This window comes from Mizuhopecten yessoensis, unplaced genomic scaffold, assembly GCF_002113885.1.
Source record: "Mizuhopecten yessoensis strain PY_sf001 unplaced genomic scaffold, ASM211388v2 scaffold3427, whole genome shotgun sequence".
Classification (NCBI taxonomy): Eukaryota; Metazoa; Mollusca; class Bivalvia; order Pectinida; family Pectinidae; genus Mizuhopecten; species Mizuhopecten yessoensis.
In genome coordinates this window covers 97877-112020 of record NW_018405039.1, presented here as the reverse complement: position 1 = coordinate 112020, position 14144 = coordinate 97877, and the positions used below count along the sequence as shown (strand labels likewise).

Sequence of the window (14144 nt, the reverse complement as noted above, 5' to 3'; positions counted from 1 at the left end):
CTGTAGTAACATCCTAACAGTAACTCTGTAGTAACGTCCTAACAATAACTCTTCAGTAACATCCTCACTGTAACTCTGTAGTAACATCCTAACAGTAACTCTGTAGTAACATCCTAACAGGAACTCTGGAGTAACATCCTAACAGTAACTCTGTAGTAACAGCCTAACAGTAACTACATAGTAACATCCTAACAGTTTCCCTGTAGTACCATCCTACCAGTAACTCTGTAGTAACATCCTAACAGGAACTCTGGAGTAACATCCTAACAGTAACTCTGTAGTAACATGCTAACAGTAACTCTGTAGTAACATCCTAACAGGAACTCTGGAGTAACATCCTAACAGTAACTCTGTAGTAACATCCTAACAGTAACTACATAGTAACATCCTAACAGTTTCCCTGTAGTAACATCCTAACAGTAACTCTGTAGTAACATCCTAACAGTAACTCTGTAGTAACATCCTAACAGTAACTCTGTTGTAGCATCCTAACAGTAACCCTGTAGTAACATCCTAACAGTAACCCTGTAGTAACATCCTAACAGTAACCCTGTAGTAACATCCTAACAGTAACTCTGCAGTAACATCCTAACAGTAACTCTGCAGTAACATCATAACAGTAACTACATAGTAACATTCTAACAGTAACCCTGTAGTAACATCCTAACAGTAACTACATAGTAACATCCTAACACTTACCCTGTAGTAACATCCTAACAGTAACCCTGTAGTAACATCCTAACAGTAACCCTGTAGTAACATCCTAACAGTAACTCTGCAGTAACATCCTAACAGTAACTCTGCAGTAACATCATAACAGTAACTACATAGTAACATTCTAACAGTAACCCTGTAGTAACATCCTAACAGTAACTACATAGTAACATCCTAACACTTACCCTGTAGTAACATCCTAACAGTAACTCTGTAGTAACATCCTAACAGTAACTCTGTAGTAACATCCTAACAGTAACTCTGCAGTAACATCCTAACAGTAACTCTGCAGTAACATCATAACAGTAACTTTGTAGTAACATCCCAACAGTTACCATGTAGTAACTAATACTTGGTCATAGATGTGCTAGAATTCTTTGAGCCCCCTCATCTCGATTCAGAACTGGCTCACTGCGGTGTATTCAGATGGCTTCCTTATCTGCCGCTTGAACATCTATGACCAAGTATTAAAAAAACCCATAGCTTACAAACTTTACATACGCTTACAGCGTAGCTGTGTGGACATCGATGTGTGGACAACTCGTACATATATAACACCTTTGTGTGCATTCCCTTCATTGGTCATTTGTCAGTTGAAGGTGACAGAGTACATACCTTACTAGTCATCAAATGTCACATATAAACACTTTTTAATTGTGAGACATGAATATTTTCACTATCCATACTTACCAACCTGAGGAAAATGTTTACAAACATTGCATTGGCTGGCTCTATTGTCAGTTAATATAATGGCTTTCACCATTGTCATTAGATACATTAACTAGCTTCATGTTCAGTAGACTCATTGGATTGGTAAGCCCATTGTCAGTTAACACATTGGCTTTCACCATTGATATAGAATACCTTGTCTAGCACCAATTTCAATAATAGATACAAAGGCTAGCTTCACAGTCAGTAGATATATTGACTATCTTCATGGTCAGTATATACTGCATTGGCAAGCACCATTGTCAGTCAACACATTGGTAAGCACCATTATCAGTTAACACATTGGTAAGCACCACTGTCGGTCAATACATTGGTAAGCACCATTGTCTGTCAACACATTGGTAAGCACCATTTTCAGTTAACACATTGGTAAGCACCACTGTCAGTCAACACATTGGTAAGCACCATTTACAGTTAACACATTGGTGAGCACCATTATCAGTTAACACATTGGTAAGCACCATTGTCAGTCAACACATTGATAAGCATCATTGTCAGTTAACACATTGATAGCATCATTGCCAGTCAACACATTGGTAAGCACCATTGTCGGTCAACACATTGGTAAGCACCACTTACAGTTAACACATTGATAGCATCATTATTAGCCAACACATTGGTAAGCACCATCATCAGTCAACACATTGGTAAGCACCACTGTCGGTCAACACATTGATAAGCACCATTATCAGTCAACACATTGGTAAGCACCAATGTCATTCAACACATTGGTAAACACCATTGTCAGTCAACACATTGATAGCATCATTGCCAGTCAACACATTGGTAAGCACCATTGTCAGTCAACACCTTGGTAAGAACCATTGTCAGTCAACACCTTGGTAAGAACCATTAACAGTTAACACATTGATAGCATCATTATTAGCCAACACATTTATAAGCACCATCATCAGTCAACACATTGATAAGCACCATCATCAGTTAACAAATTGCTAGCATCATTATCAGTTAACAAATTGGTAAGCACCATTAACAGTCAACACATTGGTAAGCACCATTGTCAGTCAACACATTGGTAAGCACCATTATCAGTTAACACATTGGTAAGCACCATTGTCAGTCAACACAACGGTTGCTGCCAATGTCAGTTAACAAATTGACTTGCTTCATTGTCAGTAGACACATAGCTTCATGGTCAGTAGACATGTTGTCACAAGTTTCCATATGTATATTAATTTATAAAGTTGTATATGAGAGGTAACTACAGTGAGGGTTGTACAATAATGTTCAGAGTGTGGAGGTTAGGTTTAGAGCTGTCACACTCAGAGACACAGAGCTGTCCACTCCCCTAATTAGCAGAGTTTGATTGTCAGCAGAGTTATGGCCCCTGTGTACTCTTACAGGTCTGCTACAGTACATTTGACCTCTAACATGGCAGGCTCACATTTTTACTAGAGTAGGATATATTTACACGTTACAATTGAATGTTTACAATAGAATTCCTAAATCTTGCAATAAAAAAATTCATCTGAACAAAATAATACAGAGAGAAATATCAATTACATCACCATATCCTCATCCAAAGTTTTGCTATCTGACAGGGGTACACTATGATGGGTTAACAGGTTTGAGTGGGGGATATGAATTATGATGTGGGTTATGGGGTTGTGGTGTGGGTGGGTGGGATCTTGGGCTTCAGTGTGAGGCTATTAATGTATGATATGGAATGGTGGGGTAAGAATTGGTGTTGTGTAGGGGATGTTGGGTTTTAGTGTGGACTGTCAGATGTATGATTTGGGATATTAGGTTGGTTATGTTGGGTGTAGTGTGTTTGGTTTAGGTTTAGAGTATGGGATTAATGATGTGTGTAGGAATCTCTGTAAGGGAGTTACATTCTCGGTAAGGGTGGATGTATCATTTTCTCTGAGGATGTAGTTTGTGCTGTAAAGGGTGTTATGTTTGATGTAAGGGCGGGGTTATTTTGGATAATGTATATGAGATGTTTAATGCAAATATAAACTTTACAATCATTGAGGGAATTGAATTTCATAGACAATTTTGTTTTTAAACGAGGGGAAACATTGTTGTCATATTTTGCCTGACAGAAGAAAAGATGAAGTCAGATGATCTTGTTCGAGCACCGAATACACCACAACCGTGGTTACGCCACTAAATATCAGGTCAGGGGTCATGTTAGAAATGTCCTACAATCAGGCATGTACACCTATATATACAGAAGTCCTAGTAGCCGTTATCCTGGAGAAGCAGGGTGGGTCTCTAAGGTATCACATCCACCCTTGCTTCCTGTCTGGGTATCGGATGGTCCAGAAAGTGGTGTAGGTATCAAGTGTGCTGGTAACCTTTTGATGCCAGGATTGGGTTTATACCACATTTCCTTTATAGGACACATGAGCGAACAGTTAAAATTTCTCCCACCAGTAAATTGTAATGTATATGACGACTAAAGTACAGGAGTATGTAAATCTGCCCTAATGTGGCTCCTCCGAGTTTACACTCCACATAAACTTGAGTCCAAACAGAGGCAGATGTTTCATGTCCATATATGATTTGGAGAAATGAATGTTTGTGTGTATGTGTGGAGGCAACTCAGGAGATTTGTGGTCCAATCAGGTACACAAAACCATTGATAGGCTTTTAAGGACTTTTGATAGGCTATTAAGGTAAGATTTATAGGACCTAGAATAGGCTATTAAGGTATGGTTAAAAGGAATTTTGATAGGCTTTTATAGGACTTTTGATAGGCTAGTAACATAAGGTTTATAGGATTTTTGATAGGCTATTAAGGTATGGTTAATAGGAATTTGATAGGCTTTTATAGGACTTTTGATAGGCAACTAACCAAAGGATTGACAGGACCTTTGATAGGCCAGTAGGTGCAGGTTTTATAGGACTTTTGATAGGCTATTAAGGTAAGGTTTATAGGACTTTTGATAGGTTGTTAAGGTAAGGTTTATAGGACTTATGATAGGCTAGTAAGTGCAGGTTTATAGGACCTAGGATAGGCTATTATGCTACATAAGCTTGTTGGTTCAAATGAAACGGAACATGTATGTCTTACACCTGTAGCTAACCTGTAGGTGACTCATCTAACGCAGATAGTTACCTGTATATCTTAAACAGAAATATATCTGTATATCTAACACAGATAGTTACCTGTATACTATACATCGAGAGTTACCTGTATATCTTAAACAGATAATTACCTGTATAGCTTAAACAGATACTTACCTATATATTTTACATAGAAATATACCCGTACCTATATGTAACACAGTAAGCTACCTGTATAACTATACAGAGAGAGTTACCTGTATATCATACATAGAGAGCTATCTGTATACTATACATAAGAGAGTTACCAGTATATAATACATAGAGAGCCATCTGTATACTATACATAAGAGAGTTACCAGTATATCATGCATAGAGAGCTATCTGTATACTATACATAAGAGAGCTACCAGTATATCATACATAGAGAGCTATCTGTATCCTATACATAAGAGAGTTACCAGTATATCATACACAGAGAGCTATCTGTATACTATACAGGGAGAGTTACCTGTATATCATACATAGAGAGCTATCTGTATACTATGCATAAGAGAGTTACCAGTATAGCATACATAGAGAGCTATCTGTATACTATACATAGGAGAGTTACGTGAATATCATACATAGAGAGCTATCTGTATACTATACATAGGAGAGTTACCAGTATATCATACATAGAGAGCTATCTGTATACTATACATAGGAGAGTTACCAGTATATCTTACAAAGATGGTTACCTGTCATGCTTAACACATAAGTCACCTGCACAGGTTTTTATTCGTTTGTCATACTTCGGTACTAACTATGTACCTTGGTAACATAACCTGTTTGGGCGGGTCTTCAACTCAAGACCCTTTTCCCCTTATGCTCATTCAGAATTTTCTGACACAACCTATTGGTAATGCTATCCCCCTTGACCAATATCTATCGCTATATTAGTCATCAACTCTAGAATCAACCTCATATAACTGTTGGACTTGTAATATGTTACAGCATCCTAGCCACTGTCAACCCTTCACTGTACCCTAGCGACGACCAACCCTTCATTGTACCCTAGCAACGAACAACCTTCACTGTACCCTAGCCACGAACAACCCTTCACTGTATCCTAGCCACAAACAGCCCTACACTGTATCCTAGCTACTGTCAACCCTTCACTGTACCCTAGCGACAACCAACCCTTCATTGTACCCTAGCGACGAACAACCCTTCACTGTACCCTAGCGACGACCAACCCTTCATTGTACCCTAGCGACGAACAACCTTTCACTGTACCCTAGCCACAAACAGCCCTACACTGTATCCTAGCTACTGTCAACCCTTCACTGTACCCTAGCGACAAACAACCCTTCACTGTACCCTAGCCACAAACAGCCCTACACTGTATCCTAGCCACAAACAGCCCTACACTGTACCCTAGATATAGCCACTGTCAACCCTTCACTGTACCCTAGCGACGAGCAACCCTTCACTGTACCCTAGCGATGAACAACCCTTCACTGTACCCTAGCCACTGTCAACCCTTCACTGTACCTTAGCCACAAACATTTCTATACTGTACCCTAGATATAGCCACTGTCAACCCCTCACTGTACCCTAGCCTTGAACAACCCTACAGTGCACCCTCGATATAACCACAAACAACCCTACACTGTACCCTAGATATAGCCACAAACAACCCTACACTGTACCCTAGATATAGCCACTGTCAACCCTTCACTGTACTCAGATAAAGCCACCAACAATCCAACACTGTACCCTAGCCACTAACAACCCTTCACTGTACCCTAGCCACCAACAACACTTCACTGTACCCTAGCCACCAACAACCCTTTACTGTACCCTAGCCATCAGCAACCTTACTATATACCATAGCCATCAACAACCCTACACTGAACCCTAGATATAGCCACCAACAACCACAACCCTACACTGTACCAAAGCCACCAACACCATACAGTGCACCCTATATATAGCCACCAACAACCCTTCACTGTAACCTAGATATAGCCACCAACAACCACAACCCTACAATGTACCAAAGCCACCAACAACCCTACAGTGCACCCTAGATATAGCCACCAACAACCCTACAGTGCACCCTATATATAGCCACCAACAACCCTTCACTGTACCCTAGATATAGCCACCAACAACCCTTCACTGAACCCTAGATATAGCCACCAACAACTACAACCCTACACTGTACCAAAGCCACCAACAACCCTACAGTGCACCCTATATATAGCCACCAACAACCCTTCACTGTACCCTAGATATAGCCACCAACAACCCTTCATTGCACCCTAGATATAGCCACCAACAACCACAAGCTTACAATGTAATAAAGCCACCATCAATCCTATACTGAACAGTAGCCACCAACAACCATATACTGAACAGCAGCCACCAACAACCCTATACTGAACAGTACCCACCAACAACCATATACTGAACAGTAGCCCCCAACAACCATATACTGAACAGTAGCTACCAACAACCATATACTGAACAGTATCCACCAACACCCCTATACTGAACAGCAGCCACCAACAACCCTATACTGAACAGTACCCACCAACAACCATATACTGAACAGTAGCCCCCAACAACCATATACTGAACAGTAGCTACCAACAACCATATACTGAACAGCAGCCCCCAACAACCATATACTGAACAGTAGCCACCAAAAACCATATACTGAACAGCAGCCACCAACAACCCTATACTGAACAGTACCCACCAACAACCATATACTGAACAGTAGCTACCAACAACCATATACTGAACAGTATCCACCAACAACCCTATACTGAACAGTACCCACCAACAACCATATACTGAACAGTAGCCGCCAACAACCCTATACTGAACAGTAGCCACCAACAACCCTACACTGTACCCAAGCAATCAACAACCCTTTACCCTTTACCACAAAAACCCAACTTAACTGTGTGACCAAAAATCAATTGTATATCAGTTTTTATTAAATTCTTACACTGCTTTCAAAATGTTCTAGCAACTTTATAAAGACTAGAATGAAACTGGATATGTAATCTTGGCACCATTATAACTGTGATGTATTCACTACCTGTGTGAGTCATACCGGATAGGTAGCAGATAACAGGTACCATTCACCTGGGACTATCGGTGACAATTTCAATGACCAAATAAAAATGCTATTTGCAGCAAAAAGAGTTGAGGAAATAAAGTTGATGTAGGAACACCCCGATTAAGTGTATACCCGGCCATTGTGTGTGTTGCATTACACAATTGTTACATGATATATACACATTAACATTCATACAAACTCAATAAAAGGCGACCATTAAATTTGTCACTTCTGACGATACATGTAGATGTGGATGTTTAGCACTGGGAGCTAGGTGGGGTAAGGGTTTTGTCTTGATGACTCAAATCAGACAGCATCACACATCTCCCACACAAACCTGGGTTGTCACTTCATCTAAGATTTGGCTAGAATTTATATGAAAATACAGGTAGCTTGCCCTAATGTTTACATTAATGTTAATATGTTTCCCACTCAAATAATGCTGAAGTATTCATCATAGAAATCTCTATCTCTGCCTAATGTAGCAGTAGATCTACAGCTACCACTACAAGGAAAAAGGGTGGCAAGAAGACAGATACTAGTAAGTCGACAACTAGTATCCTATATGCATCTGGAGACTGCTTAAACAGGAATAAACCTAAAGAGGTGTCTAACCCTTATATATGTGTATCCCCTTTACTGATGTGTCACTGCTGCCCTTTATCTTTTTGTCTCTGTGGCCCTTTACTGTTGTATCTCTGTACCCCTTTACCTTTCTGTCTCTGTAGCCCTTTACCTTTCTGTCTCTGTGGCCCTTTACTGTAGTATCTCTGTATGCCCTTTACATTTCTGTCTCTGTGGCCCTTTACTGTAGTATCTCTGTATGCCCTTTATCTTTCTGTCTCTGTGGCCCTTTACTGTTGTATCTCTGTACCCCTTCACCTTTCTGTCTCTGTAGCCCTTTACTGTTGTATCTCTGTACCCCTTTACCTTTCTGTCTCTGTAGCCCTTTACTGTTGTATCTCTGTACCCCTTTACCTTTCTGTCTCTGTAGCCCTTTACTGTTGTAACTCTGTAGCCCTTTACTGTTGTATCTCTGTAGCCCTTTACTGTTGTAACACTGTACCCCTTCACCTTTCTGTCTCTGTAGCCCTTTACTGTTGTAACTCTGTACCCCTTTACTGTTGTAACTCTGTACCCCTTTACTTTTCTGTCTCTTTCCCCCTTACTGTTATATCTCTGTACCCCTTTACCTTTCTGTCTCTTTCCCCCTTACTGTTGTATCTCTGTACCCCTTTACCTTTCTGTCTCTGTAGCCCTTTACTGTTGTATCTCTGTACCCCTTTACCTTTCTGTCTCTGTAGCCCTTTACTGTTGTATCTCTGTACCCCTTTACCTTTCTGTCTCTGTAGCCCTTTACTGTTGTATCTCTGTACCCCTTTACCTTTCTGTCTCTGTAGCCCTTTACTGTTGTATCTCTGTACCCCTTTACCTTTCTGTCTCTGTAGCCCTTTACTGTTGTATCTCTGTACCCCTTTACCTTTCTGTCTCTGTAGCCCTTTACTGTTGTATCTCTGTACCCCTTTACCTTTCTGTCTCTGTAGCCCTTTACTGTTGTATCTCTGTACCCCTTTACCTTTCTGTCTCTGTAGCCCTTTACTGTTGTATCTCTGTACCCCTTTACCTTTCTGTCTCTGTAGCCCTTTACTGTTGTATCTCTGTACCCCTTTACCTTTCTGTCTCTGTAGCCCTTTACTGTTGTATCTCTGTACCCCTTTACCTTTCTGTCTCTGTAGCCCTTTACTGTTGTATCTCTGTACCCCTTTACCTTTCTGTCTCTGTAGCCCTTTACTGTTGTATCTCTGTACCCCTTTACCTTTCTGTCTCTGTAGCCCTTTACTGTTGTATCTCTGTACCCCTTTACCTTTCTGTCTCTGTAGCCCTTTACTGTTGTATCTCTGTACCCCTTTACCTTTCTGTCTCTGTAGCCCTTTACTGTTGTATCTCTGTACCCCTTTACCTTTCTGTCTCTGTAGCCCTTTACTGTTGTATCTCTGTACCCCTTTACCTTTCTGTCTCTGTAGCCCTTTACTGTTGTATCTCTGTACCCCTTTACCTTTCTGTCTCTGTAGCCCTTTACTGTTGTATCTCTGTACCCCTTTACCTTTCTGTCTCTGTAGCCCTTTACTGTTGTATCTCTGTACCCCTTTACCTTTCTGTCTCTGTAGCCCTTTACTGTTGTATCTCTGTACCCCTTTACCTTTCTGTCTCTGTAGCCCTTTACTGTTGTATCTCTGTACCCCTTTACCTTTCTGTCTCTGTAGCCCTTTACTGTTGTATCTCTGTACCCCTTTACCTTTCTGTCTCTGTAGCCCTTTACTGTTGTATCTCTGTACCCCTTTACCTTTCTGTCTCTGTAGCCCTTTACTGTTGTATCTCTGTACCCCTTTACCTTTCTGTCTCTGTAGCCCTTTACTGTTGTATCTCTGTACCCCTTTACCTTTCTGTCTCTGTAGCCCTTTACTGTTGTATCTCTGTACCCCTTTACCTTTCTGTCTCTGTAGCCCTTTACTGTTGTATCTCTGTACCCCTTTACCTTTCTGTCTCTGTAGCCCTTTACTGTTGTATCTCTGTACCCCTTTACCTTTCTGTCTCTGTAGCCCTTTACTGTTGTATCTCTGTACCCCTTTACCTTTCTGTCTCTGTAGCCCTTTACTGTTGTATCTCTGTACCCCTTTACCTTTCTGTCTCTGTAGCCCTTTACTGTTGTATCTCTGTACCCCTTTACCTTTCTGTCTCTGTAGCCCTTTACTGTTGTATCTCTGTACCCCTTTACCTTTCTGTCTCTGTAGCCCTTTACTGTTGTATCTCTGTACCCCTTTACCTTTCTGTCTCTGTAGCCCTTTACTGTTGTATCTCTGTACCCCTTTACCTTTCTGTCTCTGTAGCCCTTTACTGTTGTATCTCTGTACCCCTTTACTGTTGGATCTCTGTATCCTCTGAACTGTTCTATATCTGTGGCCTCTTTCCTGCTGTCTTTCTGCTACTTTTTAAATTTTTAGCATATGTTTATATACCTGTTTTATCTCAACCCCCTTATAAATGTTCCCCTTTTTCAAAAATATCCCTCTGGGTTCCAAGCAGTCATTTCTTCGAAACCCATTTATTAAATCAACAAAAAGAAATGATTCATACTTCTATAATGCTAAAAGCAAGGTGGGGGTGATTTCAGATGTTGGTGCCAGGGCAGTGAGCGATGGTCGGGTAAGGCATCGGTACGAGGGACATGGTGTACCCGAGTGTCAGAATGGCGCACTTGATTGAAGGTGTACCAAGTGCACCTTCAGTGTAAGGATGTCTCTATAGAAGAATCATTAAATCATATTGCTGCCTCCAGGGTCTCTGTCCCTACTGGTGCTAGGTAGTCGTATGACCCTTTATCTCACTCTATCTAAGAAGCAATTTCTCTCATTTTCCAGCAAGCATGCTGGGTTGAAACATTAGATTCTAGGTACATGATGCCTTTTTTTCCCAAACTGATTTACTTGAAGTAAGAATTTGAAGTCCATTGTCTGCTGCAGAATTGTACAAGGTGCAGAGAGCATAATGAAACCATAAATAAGCCGTAACAATGCCATCAGTTCATATCCCACCGAGACCACTGATGATAAATTACTAAATATTCTATTCTAGAAAACACACCCAAGTACCCAGCGCCCCCATTCACAAGGCATTCTAACTTTAGATTTTATTGCCCGTCAACAAGCTTTCTCTCCAATTTACTTTATGCTCAATAAACAGAGATTAAAATGTTTCAATAAACTGAAAATTACTTTATTATGAAAATTCTAATAATAAATAATGAGCCACTTTTTCATGTGTAGTCTTGTTTCATATCATTAAAGATTACATCAACATCTAGACACACAGGTAAGATTTCCCCATGGAGATGTAACAGTACATAGCTTTAAGGCCTCAGGTAAAGAGTGTATATAGCTACAAGGCCTAAGGTAAAGTGTGTATATAGCTACCAGACCTAAGATAAAGTGTGTATATAGCTACCAGACCTAAGATAAAGTGTGTATATAGCTACGAAGCCTCAGGTAAAGAGTATATATAGCTACTAGGCCTAAGATAAAGTGTGTATATAGCTATGAAGCCTCAGGTAAAGTGTATATATAGCTATGAAGCCTCAGGAAAAGTGTGTATATAGCTATGAAGCCTCAGGTCAAGTGTGTATATAGCTACGTAGACTCAGGTAAAATGTGCATATAGCTACTAGGCCTAGAGTAAAGTGTATATATAGCTATGAAGCCTCAGGTAAAGTGTTTATATAGCTATGAAGCCTCAGGTAAAGAGTGTATATAGCTACAAGGCCTAAGGTAAAGTGTGAATATAGCTACGAAGTCTCGGGTAAAGTGTGTACATAGCTACTAGGCCTCAGGTAAAGAGTGTATATAGATACTAGGCCTAGGGTTAAGTGTTTATATAGCTACTAGGCCTAGGGTTAAGTGTATATATAGCTACGAAGCCTCAGGTAAAGTGTGTATATAGCTATGAAGCCTCAGGTAAAGAGTGTATATAGCTACTAGGCCTAGGGTTAAGTGTGTAAATAGCTACTAGGCCTAGGGTTAAGTGTGTATATAGCTACGAAGCCTCAGGTAAAGAGTGTATATAGCTACGAAGCCTCAGGTAAAGAGTGTATATAGATACTAGGCCTAGGGTTAAGTATGTATATAGCTATTAGGCCTAGGGTAAAGTGTGTATATAGCTACCAGGCCTTAGGTAAAGTGTGTATATAGCTACCAGACCTAAGGCAACGTGTGTATATAGCTATCAGACACAGGGTGTCAGTATATTGTCAATTACAGAATACTGCCCTCACAGATTCTCATAAAACTCATTGTACTTATAATCTGACATCCAATGCGTACACAGGACCAAAAATAAAACATAATGAGAAAGGCTAGGTTTATTTATCCTTTACCAAATTTCATTTTTAAAGTGTGGTTGAGGGTACCTGATCTGTTCCCGGGGTGTCTACACCCGTTATCTGGCTAGCAAGTCTCATCATCATTTCTATGATAACATCTCATCGCTAGTGTACACAAAGAGCTCATAAACCAAAGTGACACTAACATTCCAGCAATATTCATGTGTTTTATAGTCAACTGACTCCCATAACTTTATAAAAATATTTAAAACATCTAATATAACCTTACTCCATCAATGTACGCATCCACCGATCGACAGTGTATATGTGACCGAAAAGAAAATGAAAGGGTTTAGATTTAAACGGGTCTCCTTAAGGGTGTCAGACTGCATCAGTGACTACGGGGATTGGGATGAAATTTCAGCCAAATTGCAGCCTCATACAGTTTCATATAAATCACCACTGTTTCAAAATAGTTAAATTAGATAACAAAATTCACTTAAATAAGGACGTGTTGTGACAATAGGGGAGAGGTGTTGACTTTCCGTATTCAATCACCTGCGGAGTACACAGGCTTCATCAAATCCTTGTGTAAAATATGCAAATATTTGTGGCAAGACATTGAAATCAAGAAATCTGTAACATCTCTGCGGGTAACCGACCAACTTGGACAAAACATAAATCAATCTACTGCTACAAATCGCTATGACGCACGCTACCCAAATTCTACCATTACTATAACATTTTACTAAAAATAACTTCCAGTAGGTAAAAATATTTCATTTTTGAAGAACAATATGCAGGACTGACATGAAGGAAACTCAAGTCTGGAAGGTAATTATATATATATATTAGCAGACATGTATCAGCATGGCCAGACCCGGGACTTCCATGGCTGGTACATCTCTCATCATGCCTCATTTGTAGTGTAAACAAACAAGTCAATCAATAGTCATAAAGTTCTCAGACCAATTAATAATCTAGTAATAACTGTCCCTATGGTCCCTCCCCCCCCGTTATAACCTGCAGTAAAGTAACACTCAGATTTCACTAGTTTTTAGGTGTACCGGAGAGTAACTGATTTACACCACAGGGTAAAGTAGTAACTAAGTACCAGATCGCATGCTAACCATCCATCTGGATCCACACGATACTTCCAGTCAATAATCGCTTATCTCAAATTTCAAATACCTGAAGAAACTTCCTTTCTCATAGGAATGATTCAAATGCTCCCATCTAAATTTGATATATGAACCCAAATCATTTCAGTTTTTACATTTCTGTATTGAAGCTAAAAAGAATATTTTCGTGTGAGAGGTGTCCCTGGGTTGAATGAGAGGCCTGAGAGGTAAAGAGACCTGACAACAATACATTAGATAGCTATTGTGATGTAAGCCCTGGCCCCTCTTATCGCCTGTCCTTTTATCCTACTAAATCCACATACCACCCATCCACTATAATTAAAAGTACTGACAGTGTATGAGACACATACCCAATAGCTACAGGCAAACATTCCCCATGTCTCTGTACATGTATAGAAATGATACACACCATTAATATGTGTAGTTAAATCATTTGGGAATGTCAGGGACATGTTAAATTTTGTTCCTTTGGGTCACAACAGCTAACGGGCTCCTCAGAACATTTCATCTCTAGTCTCTCAAAATACTAATGGAA

At 40.1% G+C, this 14144-nt stretch overlaps 1 protein-coding gene across 1 annotated transcript; it reads right to left on the bottom strand.

Annotated features, from left to right (window-relative positions):
* Positions 1-8333: 8333 nt before the first annotated feature.
* On the bottom strand, positions 8334-13604 carry LOC110447457. The gene is made up of 3 exons (XM_021493166.1): positions 13598-13604; positions 8811-10580; positions 8334-8572 (listed from the first exon to the last, which is right to left on the bottom strand). The coding sequence occupies exons 1-3, from the start codon at positions 13602-13604 to the stop codon at positions 8400-8402; spliced, it is 1950 nt and encodes a 649-aa protein (XP_021348841.1). The 3' UTR covers positions 8334-8399.
* Between the last annotated feature and the right edge of the window lie 540 nt (positions 13605-14144).

What these genes read in the sequence shown, in the direction of transcription:
- LOC110447457 (XM_021493166.1), bottom strand. An exon ending in AGGGGTACAGAGATACAACA is followed by an intron (nt 8,573 to 8,810) that starts GTAAGGGGGAAA and finishes AGAGACAGAAAG; the next exon opens with GTAAAGGGGTACAGAGATAC.